The sequence below is a fragment of the Electrophorus electricus genome, chromosome 23 (genome assembly GCF_013358815.1).
Source record: "Electrophorus electricus isolate fEleEle1 chromosome 23, fEleEle1.pri, whole genome shotgun sequence".
NCBI classification, from domain to species: Eukaryota; Metazoa; Chordata; class Actinopteri; order Gymnotiformes; family Gymnotidae; genus Electrophorus; species Electrophorus electricus.
In genome coordinates, this window is record NC_049557.1 from 7,215,288 (window position 1) to 7,231,923 (window position 16,636).

Here is a 16,636-nt window from a genome sequence, read left to right on the forward strand (position 1 = left end):
GTAGGGGCTAAACTGGAGGTGGGGTTACCAGAAACCCGCACTCTGATACAGTTAGTCGGCTAACCTCAGAGAAAAATACTTGTGCCAGGAGTGCTAAATTACAGCTTACAATTTACTGTGAAATGTGTGGCAGCCTATAAAGTACAGCTGTACTATGTTGAAAATTTAAATGAGGTTAAAATAGAAAATTTGGCCTCATTTTCTAAAATTAAAATCGAAAGGCTATGCACACGTACCATAAAAATGTGGGCTTACTCTTCCTCCCCCATTCCCTTCCTCCAGGTATCTTGAAGAACCGTCTGGGCTGCCCGCCAGCTCTGCAGGGTTTGTCAGCAGTGGGGCGTGTGCCCAGCGAGCTCTCTTGGTACCGCACCTCCACGCTGGGACACCGGGGGGTGCCGGCAGCCTCCTACGGCCGCATGTACTCTGGCACGGGCTCCCTGTCCCAGCCTGCCTCCCGCTACTCCTCCCGGGAGCACCTGGACTCGTTGGCGCGACGGCAGCGTTCCCGTGACAATCTCGACCTGCTGCCGCGGCGCCGGGAGTTTGCCACCGAGCACCTGGTCGGTTCCAGGGAGAGGCTAGGCTCCGCCCACAGTGTTCACACCTCAAGGGAGAATCTTGCTACAGGGGCAGGCGTGGCTGGGCTAATGGGGGCAGAGGGCCCATTAGGGGGGTCGAGGGTGCAGCTGGGATCACTGACAAGGCGGCAGGCATCGCGGGAACACCTCGGGGGAGCAGTGATGAGCAGCCGATCTCGGGAGCAGCTGGAGCCTAATGGAGGTTCAGGGTCAGTGCAGCCCTGCCGCGAGTGGCTCAGAACTCTGCCCCCACGACAACTGTCACACCCTGAACCACATCCCACATCCTCCCCCCCTCCACCCATCACAGAAGAGCCCCAAGAAGCTGCGCTTCCACACCGTGGATGCCTAGACTCCACCCCTCCATGTAGGTACACTACACCTGCAACAGCCCCTGGAGCTCCGCCCAGTCGCCCACCTTCAAGTGAACATCTGGACATTCTCTCCTCTATCCTAGCCTCCTTCAGCACCTCTGTGCTAGCCCCGCCCCCAAACCCTGCTGGCCCCTCCCCATCTCCGCCTCCTCACTCTGCAACCTCTCAGAGCATCTCTGAAATGTCACCAGACCCTGAGTAAGCCTGTTTCTTCACCCCCCCTTTTCACGTCTTTCATCATTTCTGTGTATTTTGATGCTTTCTAGGTCTATTCATTTATGATAATATATTCTCAGTGGAGTCTGGTTTGTTTTCAGAGACAGTTATCACATTGGGTATTACTGGAAGTCAATCACATCCTGTCATTCTTGTAGTTTGCTAACTGTAAAACTAGCAGATGCCCTCACAGCAACAGCAGTATCTAACGTGTTAGATATAATGTCATATCTAATGTGAAAACTAACATGGCTCCATTTTATTTTCCTTGTGCCTAGTTATGTATTTTTCAAGCATTTTCTTTGTATTTATTCTATCTCCCTCTCGTTCTCTTTAACTGTGTTTGTTCTTCTTTCTTCTGCTCCTCCCTCTCTCTCTTATAGACTGCACAGAAGTGATGGACAGTCCTGATGACTTCCCCTTATTCCCATGATGCATTTCTACTCACATGCACCGAGGAGCAGAAGAAAGCAAAGAGGAGAGTGGAGGACTTAAGTTGCATCCAGGGATACTGGGGGACCCAGTGAGGTAGAATCCGACTTGCAGTTGAAATCTACAGCAACCTCTCAGGATAGCGTAGTAAGGAAAGAGGTGATTTTGAGAATTCATGTCCAATTCAAGTTGCATAGCTGAGATGTTGAAGTGATATGAAGGGGCCTGGTCATAGAAATAAAAAAAACAAAAAAAAACAAAGCTTGTATATAACCTTTTTATACATTTTGTATTTTTTTCATTGCAAATGAAAAAAAACCTCAAGCGATGTTTTTAAAGATTGTGTCTGGCATATGGTTTGTTGAGTGACTGGACATGTGTTTCGATGGAGAGGAATCTGATGCCATTGCCAAACTCATCCCAAACACTTTCAAAATGTATTCCAAACTGATCCTGACTGTGTTCATCTCAAATGTTTCTTTGATGCATAAAACCACCCCACTACCAGACTGAAGAAGCAGTTTATCTGTATTGGGATCAGAGGGCTGGATTGGTTAGAAGAGGGAATCAGCATTCCTGGTGTGTGATTGGTGGAACTCCAGCAGTAGTGATTGTAAATGTAAAGTATTTTAAACTAAGAGATGTGATTTGACCAACATGATTGTTAATTAAGGGATTGTTTTGAGACAGCTAGTTTGAATGGGAAATGAAGCCGACTGCCCACACATGCTTCAATGTATGAGTGTTGCAAAACACTTGCCTACCCATTAGGACATTCCAGATTTATTACACTTATATATATACTTTAATTCAGCCGTTTCAGTAAATCAACCGAAAACACTCTGACTAAAATTGCACAATTAAAGACAGACCAAACAAGTATTAACCCGAATTCATTCTAAGCATTCACTTCATCCCTTGAACTTATCAGGCATTCTCAACTCCACAGAATTGCCTTTGCGGGGTTATAATTCACGTGTGTTGGGAGTTTGTGCAGAAGCTATTAGAATGTGTATATTTTAAATCTTTTGGTATGTTCAGTCTGCTGATTGAGGAAAGCTTTTGATGTTAGACTTATCATAGTTCAGTCTCTGAAGAGCAGCAGCTGGTCTGAACAACTATAAATGGATCAACTGAACAATTCCGTCCAAGAAATAAGTCCTTATGACAGAGGATATGTGTCAGTGTCAGTCAGGTAGTCAAGAGACACAGCGACACAAGGGACAAAATACATTTTTGTGCATGACAGAAGAGCTGTAAGTCTACTAAATCTACAGTATACTGCTTATTTAAAAGAAAAAAACCCCAAAACTTATTAGTTTTATCTCCCAGGTTTTGCTCTATGGTTCTGCCAAATAAGGGAATCAATATCTTTCTTTTTATACCTCATACTCATCAAAAAGTGCTCCAATCCTTTTTTACTATTTACATCTTTTATATTTTATTTATAACGATGAACCTTTATCTTGTATAGACATAAAATTGATTTATTTTATTTATTATTAATATTTGTTAAGGTTAAGTTATCCGTTAACCACATCCCAGAGTGTTTTTATGATTGCATGTATGAGTGTGAGTGTGTGTGTGTGTGAGAGAGAGAAAGAGAGAGAGAAACTTAATTTTGTTGATCACAAGAGTGGAATTTACTTTAACATGTATAATGTATAACATTTTGGTACATGTATTGTTTGATATGAGCTCCTCTTCTACCATTAACAATGCATTCTGGGTAAGGCAAAGTGTGTCATCTTAGAGAGAGATGAGAAAATATGTGAGTGCAGAGAAAGGGAGGGGCTGAAGCTGAATCACTGGTTACTGGGTTTATGATGGGATGTCTACTATCCTGTTTCCATTGAAGGGTTCCTGGAGGAAGCTGCCTATGATTGGTTACCACAAAAACTGTACAAGAGAAATGTTGGACATTAAAAAAAATTATTGCTAAAAGGTTTGTTTGAGTCTTTTGTATTTTCCTTTACCTGAAAGATGTTTCAAAGTGATGGCAAGTTTGCTGTTGTGTTTGTGGCTTGGACAATCTGAAATATTCTTTTGTTAGTTTGAGGTCAAATAGACACTTTCTCCCTCCCACTTTTTTCCCCCAAGAAATTTCAGTCTTGAGCAGGCCCGTCCAGCCAAACACACCCTGAGAACGAGTCATTATACAGACTTACACTCTACATGAAAACCTGGTACAAAGCTCTACGACAGACTGCCCTCCTTTGATCTTTTTGTCCTCTTCATATCAGCTGGATGGGTTAGAGGAAAACTGACACTGTTCCACCTAAGATCATAATATGTTGTCATTCACAATATCAGCATTATATCACTCATCAGCCCTGAAAACCACTTATCAATCAACTACAACTAAATAATTTTAACTAAAAAAACCTGAGAAAACCTCAGTAGATATTTAAGGTAGCCCTACTTTGTGTTGAATCCAGAGCTACCTTAAATGGAAGATCTAATGACAGAGAGGAGTGCTTAGATCATTTAGATCAAGAATATCTTAAGCAACATGATCCACTGGTCCACATAAATGACAAAAATGACATACTCCAAAAACACACTGGACTTGAACACATGGGTACACAAAAATAAAATCATCTGTTTTGGTAGGAAAGTAAAAAAAGCATTGATAGATTTTTAAAAAACACACAAACAACTCTACAAAAAAAAGTCAGGGCGTTGTAAACGGCGGAGGTCACGTCTGCTCTGCGGCCTCCTCGCTGTCGCTGCTTGAAGGCAACACTTCGACGCCCAGCCTGCACAGTTTGGCCTTGTAGTAGCGCTTCTTGGCACGCGCCGCTCTCTCCTTCTGCCGGGCCGCCCGCCGTTTCTCCTCCCACACACACTGCTGGAGGAGCAACAGACTCATTGTCTGCTGGTGCTCCAGCTCCAGGGCCTCCTGCCGCCGCGCCTCCCAGCTCGCGTCCGGCCTGCGGCCGTCCACGAGGGGCAGCGAGTTCTCCGTCGACGCCATGGGTGGAAGGTGAGGCGCCACCGAGACTCTGCGCGGGGGGTCGAAGAGCATACCCCTTGACCCTGCCCCTAAACCAGGCTGGGACTGGCTAGGGAAGAAGACGGAAGGCCGCTGGGTGGCAGCCCTTGAAGTGGTGGAATAGGAATGGAACTGCTGGGAGGGGGAAGGAGGGCCAGGGCTAATCGGTACTCCAGAGTTTTGCAGTGGCTCCGGAGGGGAGGCCAAGCCTATGTCGATGGCTACAAGCTCTTTACTGTCAACTTCCTATGACAAAAGGAGTAAATATGTTTAGTTCAACACAGCTAAGTACCACATACTATATGCACACACTGATCTGAATGTTTTTGACCAATTTTAACAGACTAAACATTACTACCTGCGTATTTTCATTGCATGCACTGAAAAACATTCCACATTATTTAATATTATTATATTTAGATATTATTATAAAGCATTACATCATTTTGGTCAATGTCCTCCTGCTCATTCCCATTGGTACCACCAGCCACTGAGAAACAGAGAGAGAATACATGCAGCGTTTCCTTCCTTTGCTCAAAATGGAAAAAATATCTTTGATGGAATTACACCTGTTGTTCGCAGTAGTAGGGTTATCCAGGTGCTATGTACCTGCCCCAGGTGAGCTGTTTGTGACGGAGACATAGCTGACATCTCCATCCATGTCTTCCATGTTGGAGATCAAGTTTGGCACCAGAGTCATTACCTCCCGTTGCACCTGCAGGGAGAAAGCGAATACTTTTGGAATACTGTTGGGATGGAATACATTACATTAAACTTTATTGATCCTAGGGGAAATTGCAGAATAGTAACAATAACAAAAATCCACAGCTCTTAGCATTCCAGGCTAAAAGGTCTGCACAGAGTTCCTTAGACTTTTTAGAATACATCCAACAGCAACAAATCACAACTGCAATATACTGTTAACTTTTACACAATTCTTTCAGGTGAATGTGTTCTTTCTTGATGTCGGTTCAGTAATAGTTTGTGAGCTGTGAAGGCCAGATGCAGTGTGTTGCAGCTGTTCCGTGGGCCGGCGTCGCCTGACCTGAGTGAGGGCAGTGAGGGGCACACCCGCCGCCTGCTGCTCCTGCCGTCTCTGCAGCGCCACGCGGCACTCCACCTTCAGCCGTTTCCATAGCGTCTTCAAGGAGCCCACGCTGCTGGGTGGCCGATTGGGGAAAGCCTCATTGAAGACCTGTGCCAGCTCCGCCCACACGGCGTTGCGGTACACGGTAGTGTTGGTGTCCTTGCGGAAGTCCTGCACGGCATCTACCACGCTGTGGATCTTCTGGAGCAGGTAGAGCTTCTGCTCCAGGGTGAAGTTCGGCATGCGGTATGTCATAGTGGTGAGCATTTTCATTTGTGGCACTGGGGGAGTGTGTGTGTGTGTGTGTGTGTGTGTGTGTGTGTGTGTGTGTGTGTGTGTGTGTGTGTGTGTGGGAGAAGTTGGTTGGGAGGTGTGAAGAAGAAAGTGTGGCTGTAAAGTCAGGGGTCGCGTGTGGAGAGGTAAGGCAGATCTGTGGTCAACTCATTCGTAACGTTGCAACTGTAAAAGGTACAGTGTTACTTTAACTCTATTAGTGCTACTTATTTTTCATTTTTAACAATGAATTTGTTCTGATTTAGTGTTGCTGTTACATACTGTATTTTGGAGTGTGTTTCTGTGTGTGTTTGTGCATGTGTGGTTGTCAAGTATTCATTCCATGGCTGTGGTCAGTTTGGTCCATTAATGTTTACAGCATGTCACAGTTTGTCGTGGGTTCACAAAAAATAAACACTATACAAATAATAATAAAAAACTGAAGGTGCTTAATCAAAAATGGCAATATCCATGCCATGAAGCGACAATAAGTGGTTGCATCTGAAAGAAAGAAAAAAACACAAACTTCATTATGGTTTGTCTGGGGCAAGGCATTAGCACTGATCTCATCAAGTGTTTAGACACTTACACAGCATAGTTTTGCCATTATTTGGTCGATAAACTTGTTTTCTCTGTTTTCTACCAAAAAGGGCATAAAGTGCACTCGAAGGGAACAAGTAGAGAATACTAGATGTCATCAAAACCGCTTAGGCCCGTACACTGTGCTACGGGATTTACAATACGTGGCTAACGTTACATATTTTGTTAAGCGCACATCATGTAAAAAGAGTAACAAAAACCAAGTAAACCAATGTAACAGCTTTCATTATGCTACGAACAGCGCAATATGTAATTCCGTGCCGTTTTTAACCCGGATCCAGTGGTGATTTGATGAAAACCTTAGTCTCGGTCTAGGTTTAATCCGGAGCAGCGCTCATCCCCATGTTCGTCTAATATTTATGTCTGTCTGAAGTGTATAACTAAACATATGACTTTCCTTCTTCCTTTTCGTCTGTTGGTGTTCTGGACGGCACACGCTGCACCAGTTTACTCCTTCGGTATTAATATGTTCATCAGATAGCTAACGTTAGCTACTTGCCTGGCTAGCCAAACAGCTAAACCCTTGCATGGTATTAAATTGGCAGACGAAGAGGTTCGAGACTAGGATTAAGGCTAGCAACGTTTTCATACATTCAGGCAACGCTGCACATATCGCTGCTCTTGTATTTTGTCAGATAGCTAACATTATCAACTCACCTGTAACGCTGAATTATTTTATTCCACAAAAAAATATACTTTGTTCGTCTCCACCCCTTTATGTTTGAGTGGTCCGTACGAAATTTAAACAACAGAGGTACTCGTGCAGTTTACGCTTCTTCCGTAAAGAGCCCGAGGGTGAACTACGGCTACATAGCGAGCGTATAAATCCTCTGATCTACACACCATGTGCACTCACAAACTCCCTAGACATTCTCCGGAAATAAGTATTTGAACATCAACTTCTTTTTTCCGTACCGCATTATTCAGACGCACTGTAAAATACGTGCAAGCAAGGCGGCTAAAAAAAATACATACATTATGTGGTGATTTGAAAGCTCTGACTTTCACAGAGTACGTGATGTTTGAATGAACAGACACGTAAAGTCATCCTGTGTGTGTAAAACGCCATCGCTACTGTTTTATTAAGATGCAGGGCGTCCAGTAGATTTCTTGCTGCCTACCGAGCGACCGGTGCAGTATTGCACCCTGTGGTTGGCCAGGAGCGACTCTCAGTGCGGAAGAAACCCAGAGAAGCACACATGCATGCAATGAAAACACGCTTGATAGGACAGAAGAAAGGTTAGGATTAGCTATACTATAGAATTCGGCATATTCATATTCGTATGTTGTCAGTGCCTCGTACCACAAGTAAACATACAAAAATAACGGCACCATATCAGATTATTTTGCCTTAGACACTGTAGGTTAGCCGACCTGGCTAAGCTAGTCATGTCTTAACCGATTTGCGATAATATGGTAGCGGACGAGTTTGTTGTCCGTAACTGATGTACATGATTGCTGATTACTTTCTTTACAGAGAGTACAGACTAAAAGCGTCAGTTCTGGTGTTACCGTAAACGCAACACAGGGCTGGGTTTCCCAAAATCAGCATGGGGACCAGAACCACGGCGTGCGAACACCCGGAGAGTTGAGGGCAACTAACTCTGCGCGAGCTGCGAGATGACGTCAGACAGCTCGAGCGTTCTGGAGAGCTCTGTGCTCGTGGCACCGGTGACTGCTCTGGAGTTTCTTGGAGATGACTGTCTTCTGACAGGTGACTTACTTTATACACGTGGGTCAGAAATAAACGCCGTGATTTTGCCTAGAATTTTCTTTTCGATTTTTGTCGATTTTTATTTAATTTGTAATGCTAGTAACGTTTGCCTGTGTGTGTGTGTGCGCGCGCGCGCGCTTTCCCACTTCAACTAATATACTTTTTTTTTTTTTTTTTTTTTTACCCTTCCAGGTGATGGACCAGTCCTGTCCGTCTTCTGTCTCCAAGCTTCACCTAGACACTGCGCCTCACTCAGTGTTCTCCATAACTACTATATCCATGGGATACGGGCCAAGCAACCAAATAAAGATGATGGTAACGAAGAGGCAGAGCTAGTAGTTTTTGGTGGAAAAGGTGTTCGTCTTATTAGTGTCATGCCTCATGGACATGGCTTGGAGGTAGTTGGCCCTCTCTTGGAGCTCCAGGATTGGGTGCTGGATGTTTCTTGGTTGAAGGAAGAGGTCCACCCATTACTAGGTGTATCTCTTGCTCATAATGCTGTACTGCTTCTAGAGCCGGATTCTGGAAACATCCTAGCCTTCTGTTCATGCGTGGAAGTGTGCCTTCTCTACTCTGCACTTCTGATTGGTCCAAGCTGGGAAACTTCAGTACTGGTGGGAGGGACTGTCTTCAACCAGCTGGTGCTATGGAGACCAGTGGGGACCAAAGTGAACGAGCAGTCCAAAGTTGAGAGACGTTTGCTGGGGCACAGCGGCGTGATTTTCAGCCTGTGCTACCTCCAGAGCTCCGGGTGGCTGGCTTCTGCCTCAGATGACCGCAGCGTTCGTATGTGGCACGTGGGCCGGCTGGGCGGAGATGGAGGGTGTGGAGAAGATTCACCTACATGCCTGCGAGTGCTCTATGGGCACCAGGCCCGGGTGTTCTGTGTCAGACTCACACCTGGTCGTGTGTTCAGCGCTGGAGAAGATGGGTCCTGCCTGCTGTGGGAGTGGGGGGCAGAGGGCAGAGTGGGAAGAACATTTAAAGGTCATAGGGCAGGTGGAATCAGGGCACTGGCTGTCAGTAAGGGACAGGCAGGAGGTGGAGGTGGCTGGGTGGCTACAGGAGGGGCTGATGGAGGAATATGTGTATGGAGGCTGGCTGAGGGGAATGAACCGGAGAAAGAGAAAAAAGGGGGCGAGACCCAGATTGATTTGAGGTTTACAGGGAGAGGGTGTCCTAAGGTGGTGCGTTTAGTAGGAGAGTGTGATTCTGTTCTCGTCTGCACCGACCAGGGCGAAGTGCTTTTGCATCAAGATGGATGGTGGGAGCCGATATGGAATGGTGGTCTGGAATTCCAGTCGTATTGTGTGATGGAAGTAGCAAGCATCCGATTTCAGGATTCCATTTCTGGCATGGGAGTATGGTTGTGCGCGGTGGGTAACCTTAGTGGAGGTATCTGGGTGTTTTCTCTGTGCCAGCCTAACTCAGGCATGCTACTGCAGGCAGGTAAGGGGAAGATCCACTCTTTACAGTGGGTGGAAGGACAGGGTGCAGGTCATGGTTTGTGCCTCCTAGCTTCTGGTTCAGAAGGGCTGGTTTCTAGATGGATGGTGTGGGTGGAGATGGAGGATGAGATGGGGCTGGTTCTGCGGGTGGAGAAGCTGACGGCGTTCCTGCTGCCGCCTTGCGCCAAACGCTGGCTCACCGCCGCAGTCACACTGCCGTGCAGAAAGGGGGTGCTGTGGGTGTGTGGCGACCGCCGTGGCTCGTTGCTGCTTTACAGAGAGAAAGAGGGAGACAGGAAGGTTGAAGAGGGAAGAGAGGGGGGAAAGAATGCCGAAGAGGGATGTGATTGGGAGCACAGGGAAGAAGATGCTGGAAGGTCTGCGGGAGAAAGGTGGCGCATGGGGCCATGGAGTGGCGGGGATCACATCGCTGCTCCTCTCTCCCCTGTCAGCATGCTGTTCGGCATCCATGGGAAGCAAGGTGTGACGAGCGTGTGTGAGCGCCAGCGTGTGTGTTACAGCACCGGCCGGGATGGGTATGTGCGGGTTCTGATGGTAAACGGCAACACTCTGTATGTGCGCCGAGCTGTCCGTGCATGCAGGGGGATGGAGTGGCTAGAAAAGATCCTGTTCCTGGACGCCGGCGGACCGGAACCGCACACCGATGCTCGGGAGACCAGTGAAGAAGAGTGTGAGGAAGAAGAGGAGGAAAAAATGAGAGAAAGAGTGCTAGGGAACGAAGGAGATGATGGAGAAGAAAGAGGCCGAAATAAGGATGAATTGTGTGAAGAGGCAGAAGTGACAGACAGAATGGGAGAGGTTGTGAGCGAAGGGCTAGCGGAAGCCCGCTTTGTAATGGCTGGCTTCCACTCTGTCCAGTTTGCTTTGTGGGATCCACTGAGGCAGGAGAAGCTGTTCTCTGTGGCCTGTGGAGGAGGACACAGGTCCTGGGCTTATACCCCACCTTCTCAAACACAGCCATCCAGCCACACACTCAGCCAAGGCACCCTGGTCTTCATCAAACAAGGGGATGTTTTGGCATCTCGTTCCTTAACTTCCACTCCAGCTGACATAGGAGGGCATACCCTAAGGGAGGGGCTTCACGGCCGGGGTCTGGGGTGTATTTGCCACCTTGGCGGTGTTTCCAGGGGCGGGGTTTCACCTAAAGTGTGGGAGGTGCTGGTCACGGCTGGTGAGGATACCACGGTGACCATTCTCACTATCGAACCCAAGCAGGGTGCAATGAAAGTGCTTGCTGTTATCAATGACCACATCTCGAACGTTCGGACACTGGCTGCAGTCAGAAGAACAGCAAAGGATGAAGGAAAGGGTGACAGGCAAATAGATGCATCCTGCGCTTTCTCAGCCATGCTGTTTTCTGCTGGGGGGCGGGCCCAGCTACAGTGCTACCGGCTCCTGATTGGCTGGGATGAGCAATTAAGCTATCCCATCTGTCAGGTGACTCAAATTGCCGGCCACCGTTTGGACGAGCACTGGGAGAGAAGACGGAATCGACATAAGACTGTGAAAATGAACCCTGAGACGAGGTCTGTTTGTGTTTTTAAAAATATAGAAGCCCTTCAACGATTAGCATAAATAACAGATGCAATATTTCTCTCATGTATGCAGGATTTGCATGTTGATTTGAACTTCCGACTGCTAGCTTTGCTGGTATTTGATGTATTATCTGAAAGTAACCACTAGGGGGCGTGTTAACATTATGAGTAGGTGATGAGGATTTCATTGTCTCATCCAAACCTTAATCCATCACAGTGTTTGAATGGGACAGTTCTGTTAGTGGCATTGTTGTGCTGATATGCAGGTACATGTCAATGACAGTACTACGTGATGACATAGAGGAGGTCCTCCTGGCACTTGCCTGCAGTGATGGAGCATTAAGGTGAGTTTCTCGCTCTGTCTGTGTGTGTGTGTGTGTGTGTGTGTGTGTGTGTGTGTGTGTGTGTGTGTGTGTGTGTGTGTGTGAAACAGTGAAATACTATAACATAAAGCCAGTATAAAAGTGAATCCAGTTAAATGATATACACTGCCTGGCCAAAAAAAGGTCACCACCTGGATTTAACTAAGCAAATAGGTAAGAGCCTCCCATTGGATAATTACTGCATGGGTGATTATGTTTCAGCTGGCAACAAGTTATTGAACCCTAACTGATGCAGTGAGTGGCTTCGCATTTGTTAAACAACCATGTGGAAAGACACGTCCTGTGGTGGTGGAAAAGATGTTGATCTGTTTCAGAAGGGTCAAATTATTGGAATGCATCAAACAGAGAAAACATCTAAGGAGATTACTGAAACTAGTAAAATCAGGTTGAGAACCGTCCAACGCATTATTAAAAAGTGGAAGGACAGTGGGGAAACAAAACCATATTCGAGGAAGGAATGTGGTCGGAAAAAAATGTTGAATGGTCTTGATCAGCGATCACTTAAACGTGTGGTGAAATCAAATCGTAGAAAAACAACAGTAGAACTCGGGGATATGTTTAATAGTGAAAGTAAGAGCATTTCCACACACAATGCGAAGGGAACTCAAGGGATTGGGACTAAACAGCTGTGCAGCCTTAAGAAAACCACTTGTCAGTGAGGCTAACCGGCAAAAACGGCTTCAGTTTGCTAGAGAGCATAAAGACTGGACTCTGGAGCAATGGAAGGTCATGTGGTCTGATGAGTCCAGATTTACCCTGTTCCAGAGTGATGGGCACATCAGGGTAAGAAGAGAGGCGGCTGAAGTGATGCACCCATCATACCTAGTGCCTACCGTACAAGCCTGTGGGGGCAGTGCTATGATCTGGGGTTGCTGCATTTGGTCAGGTTCAGCAATGTTATGTGCCCAAAAATGAGGTCAGCTGACTATCTGAATATACTGAAGGACCAGTATAATTGTGAAAGAGTGGTTCAGGGAGCATGAAACATAATTTTCACACATGGATTGGCCACCACAGAGTCCAGACCTGAACCCCATTGCAAAATCTTTGGGATGTACTGGAGAAGACTGCGCCGTGGTCCAAATCTCCCATAATCACTACAAGATCTTGGGGGGGAATTAATGCCACTCTGGAGACAAATAAATGTTGTGACATTGCAGAAGCTTGTGGAAATGATGCCACGGTGAATCAAAGCTAAAGGTGGTCCAACGAAATAATAGTGTGTGTGACCTTTTTTGGCCAGAGGGTGTATATTTTTCAGTATAATTTCATTGTTCCATAGCAGGATGCCACTGACAAAATATCATATCCCATTACACAAACACACACAATATCTTACCCCCTCACATACAAACACACACACACCATCATACCTCTCCCCATACACACACTCACACACATGACACCCCCCCCCCCACGCACACGTCCCAACCTTCACACAAACACGCTCATACACAATATCATCGTCCTGTCGCCCACTCTCACACAATTTCCCTCCCTCTCAGGCTTTTCTCTGTGAAAGAGGACTGTAGGAAGATTGAACTGCTATGGGAGACTTTTTATCACCAGCGCTGTGTGCTCAGTGTTGCCTCCTATAGGCTGGAGGATGCACAGGGCCAATGGTAAGGCAGTGATAGAAAGGAGCACATTGCTAGTGATTGGTGTTTTGGTTTTTTTGTTTTTTCTTTTTGATCACTTGGTGACTTTCTGTGTCTCTCCCTCCCACCCGCCACAGGCATGTGGTGTTGTTCAGTGGGGCTACAGATGGTGCTGTAGCGCTGTGGGATCTGAGTGCAGTAATGAACAGTAAATCCAAGGACAGCTGGCAATGTGAGTCAGAAGACTGTTAGAACTGCAGCTATATCCATAAAATGCACACAATATGAGTGCTGGTCTAGGATCAGCTGCATATACATATTTGTATATTTTGGGATATGAAAGACATAAGGTGACTTCCCATCAGCACTTAAGAAGCTTTATGTATATGTGCAAATTGGCTGCTGCTTCTCATCAGTGTGTGTGTAAGTGATTGTATCCGTCTGTAAAGCATCCGCTACATAAACGTAACTAATAATAATAATAATATGGATACATAAACCCAGAAAATCAGGAAATTTAAATTTAATGTCTTGAATTGAGGAGTAACTCAAGTGGTTCATGTAAACTATTTCATCTCTTTCTTTACTGACTTAACCTGTCTGCAAAGTTAACCTGAATACTATTGTTTTCTCCTGAGGATTTGAGTTTATACTGACTTGCTGAATTGAGGGCATTATGTGTGAGGGTATTGTGTTTTCGGGGCTATATTCTCCAAATCACTTTTCTAGGTTGTTGACCTTTGGTAGCTCTGTCACATAGGTGTCTCAGGTCTCAGGTTGGTACAGATTCATTTACCTCACCCGGGCCAGGACAATCTTGACTTTAATTACTTACATTAGAATGCAACGTTTTGATATTTTCCTAAATCATTCAATTAGTATAGATAACGTCAGACTTTTAGAAAATTCAGTGGTGGAGTTTCCTTCTGACTGTGACCTTAAGCCCTGATACAGTAAGGAATTTTTGTTACAGTTTCATCTTTTATAACCCCAGATGTTCTAAGGATTCTCTTTGTGAGTCAAAGTGTAGTGTACTATAGATAAAAGATTTATTTTGAAGCCTTTCTACTGGCCATTTTAAAGGGAGTAAATATTTTTGCTTGCTTCCTGACATACCCATCAGGTTGTGTATGTCTTAGAGTTTATGTTTATATTCACAGAAATTCAGATTTAATGTACAGTGCAGTCTTTAAATGGAATGACAAGGGTTTTTGTTTTTGGCTCAGTACTTGAGAGTATTGGGTATGAAACGAGACTGTGAGCTTGAAGTGTAAAAATGTTAACTTTCACACTTATACTAGATGAACAACTGGATGAAAATTTCAATCCTGAATAATTTAAGTAACCCTGTGTGGGAGGTGCGAGGAGCTAAGTGTGGAGAAAGCAAAAGACCCACTTCTCTCCGATGAAACAAGGCGGCATGTGCATGGTGCAAGCAGAGCTAGCTTTGTTGTCTTTATTGACATTGGACAACTGTGGTGGAGTGAAACTCAGGAGACACTCACCTTGTAGCAGTGCAATGACCTGAACTTGCAGCTTAATTGCATTAAAACTGACATTTGCAGCATTTAGCATATGCTTTTATGCAAAGCGACTTACAATTGTGACTGAGTACAATTTGAGCAGTTGATGGTTAATGGTTTTGCTCAGGGGTGTGAACTAACAACCTTCCAATGCCTTGCCAACTTAACCATTGAGCTACCACTGCCTTGCAGCCTGCACATTAACCCCATAGGCTCTGTGGCATTTTGGTTCTAACATTTCAATGGCGCACAGAGCCCGAGTAACAGCAGCAACCGTCTTTGTCCAGTTACACAGAAGCTGATGTGTATGTGTGTTTTTTAGATCCATCTGCTCCTTGCTCCACTATCCCCGTCCATCAAAGTGGAGTGAACACACTCATTCTATCAAAATATCCAGAAGCAGGACACACAGGTGAAGATATCATCAGTTTGGCTAGTGGTGGTGATGATGGACAATTGTCTGTAATGAAGATCAGACTCCTATTACATCATAAGGAATCAGGTGGCGTGTTTCCACAGCTGCTTTCTCTTTGGTCAGTACCATTAGCACACTCTGCTCCTCTGACTGCCCTAAGTGCTCCAAGTCCTGGAAGGCTGGTATCTGTCTCCCCAGACCAGCGTGTGTGCGTGTGGTGCTTATGTGGTGATGGACTTCACCACCACGCGACGATGTTCTCACACACTGCAGATGCTGCAGGGCTGTGGGCGTGGCAGAGGGAGGGTGGGGCCTATGTGGTGGTGTGTGGGCAGGGCTTGCAGCTTGTGAAGGTAATGGAACATAAGAAAGAAGACATGAGGAGAATGGGAACAGGATATGGAAGAAAGAGCGTGATTGCAGACCATTTCATTTAATTAAGCTCTCATTTGATTTGCAGAACTGCCCGAGCATAATCCAACGGAATTTTTTATGCAAAGATTTTAATGATAAAAATAAAATTTCCTTAATAATTTAATTCATGATCTCCTGTGTCTTTTAAATGAAAAAATAGTATTTTTTTGTGTTCTTACATTATGAGCGCTTGTAGTGTAGGTCAGAAGATCTGCATTTTGACCTGAGGACTTTAGGATAATATGCATGTTTGTGCAAAAAGATATACATGCATGTGTTTGTCTTTGTGCATGTGTGCATACATGTATGAGTATGTGTTTGACAAGGGCCGGGGGTGGAGCTGCTTGGGTGTGCATTAATATTTCACTCTCCTATCAGATTCCATTTTGTTCATGTACTTGCTGCCCTACACTTTAATGGGCACATGACAGAACGAAAGAGAGAATTGAGAGGATAAAAAATTCCGTCTTTTGAAGCGCCTTATGCGCACACATACGTAGTGCTGGTTTACTGAGTTATTGAGCAGGCACAGATGGAGAATGTTTGTTTCTTCAGCTAAATGCCATGAAAATAACCAAAGAATAATCACTTATGGTAAAAGGTTGAGAATGAGATTCTATGAGGAGGGTGTGAACACTCAGGACTGCGTAGAGTGAAGAGGAATTGAGGTATTGAAAGACAAAAGTGTGTGTAACAAAGTGTGTAAGTTTGTGTTTTGTTTCTTTTTCCAGTGTGTCTTTGAATCTTTTTTTAGAAGCTCTATACTTTTGCCTGACTGTGTGTAGCTTTTCAGGAATTCTATTCTAAATACTATGATACCAGTATCTTGTGCTTTAGCAGTTTGTGTATGGTGGGATGAATGTGATATGGAAGGAAGGATGTCATATTTCAGCAAAGCTTTGAAAAAAGAGTCCTATCAAAGTGAGAAAAGCAAGAGAACTCCACACAAACTCAAGCAGAAGATGGGCAAAAATATCCCCACTGCCATAGAGGTAATGACTCACTCTCAAACACATTACTCATGCAC

At 45.2% G+C, this 16,636-nt stretch overlaps 3 protein-coding genes across 5 annotated transcripts in view; 2 read left to right on the forward strand and 1 right to left on the reverse strand.

The window, feature by feature from the left end:
* The window catches only part of celsr3 (cadherin, EGF LAG seven-pass G-type receptor 3), a 47,600-nt gene extending 44,786 nt beyond the window's left edge, over positions 1-2,814 (forward strand). For all 3 annotated transcript variants that reach the window (XM_035522050.1, XM_035522051.1, XM_035522052.1), the window contains exons 35-36: positions 283-1,153; positions 1,555-2,814. In XM_035522050.1, the coding sequence (XP_035377943.1) occupies positions 283-1,153; positions 1,555-1,582 (899 nt within the window). In that variant the 3' untranslated portion in view covers positions 1,583-2,814. The remainder of the gene's footprint in view (positions 1-282; positions 1,154-1,554) is intronic.
* A 94-nt stretch (positions 2,815-2,908) lies between these two features.
* On the reverse strand, positions 2,909-7,303 carry LOC113575845 (fibrinogen silencer-binding protein). Its single transcript, XM_027007601.2, has 5 exons — positions 7,216-7,303; positions 5,644-6,459; positions 5,208-5,313; positions 5,039-5,088; positions 2,909-4,844 (listed from the first exon to the last, which is right to left on the reverse strand). Exons 2-5 carry the CDS (start codon positions 5,956-5,958, stop codon positions 4,302-4,304), a joined length of 1,014 nt encoding a protein of 337 aa, XP_026863402.2. The 5' UTR covers positions 5,959-6,459; positions 7,216-7,303; the 3' UTR covers positions 2,909-4,301.
* A 402-nt stretch (positions 7,304-7,705) lies between these two features.
* On the forward strand, positions 7,706-15,733 carry wdr6 (WD repeat domain 6). Its single transcript, XM_027007600.2, has 7 exons — positions 7,706-7,797; positions 8,036-8,272; positions 8,465-11,267; positions 11,543-11,620; positions 13,165-13,281; positions 13,395-13,489; positions 15,103-15,733. Exons 2-7 carry the CDS (start codon positions 8,179-8,181, stop codon positions 15,630-15,632), a joined length of 3,717 nt encoding a protein of 1,238 aa, XP_026863401.2. The 5' UTR covers positions 7,706-7,797; positions 8,036-8,178; the 3' UTR covers positions 15,633-15,733.
* The last annotated feature ends 903 nt before the right edge of the window (positions 15,734-16,636 follow it).

Coding starts and splice junctions, on each gene's coding strand:
- LOC113575845 (XM_027007601.2), bottom strand. CDS start 5,958: ATGAAAATGCTCACCACTATGACATACCGCATGCCGAACTTCACCCTG. Junction 5,314..5,643: donor CCCTCACTGCCCTCACTCAG/GTCAGGCGACGC, acceptor TTCTCCCTGCAG/GTGCAACGGGAGGTAATGAC. Junction 4,845..5,038: donor AGGACATTGACCAAAATGAT/GTAATGCTTTAT, acceptor CTTTTGTCATAG/GAAGTTGACAGTAAAGAGCT.
- wdr6 (XM_027007600.2), top strand. CDS start 8,179: ATGACGTCAGACAGCTCGAGCGTTCTGGAGAGCTCTGTGCTCGTGGCA. Junction 8,273..8,464: donor AGATGACTGTCTTCTGACAG/GTGACTTACTTT, acceptor TTACCCTTCCAG/GTGATGGACCAGTCCTGTCC. Junction 11,621..13,164: donor TGCAGTGATGGAGCATTAAG/GTGAGTTTCTCG, acceptor CCTCCCTCTCAG/GCTTTTCTCTGTGAAAGAGG.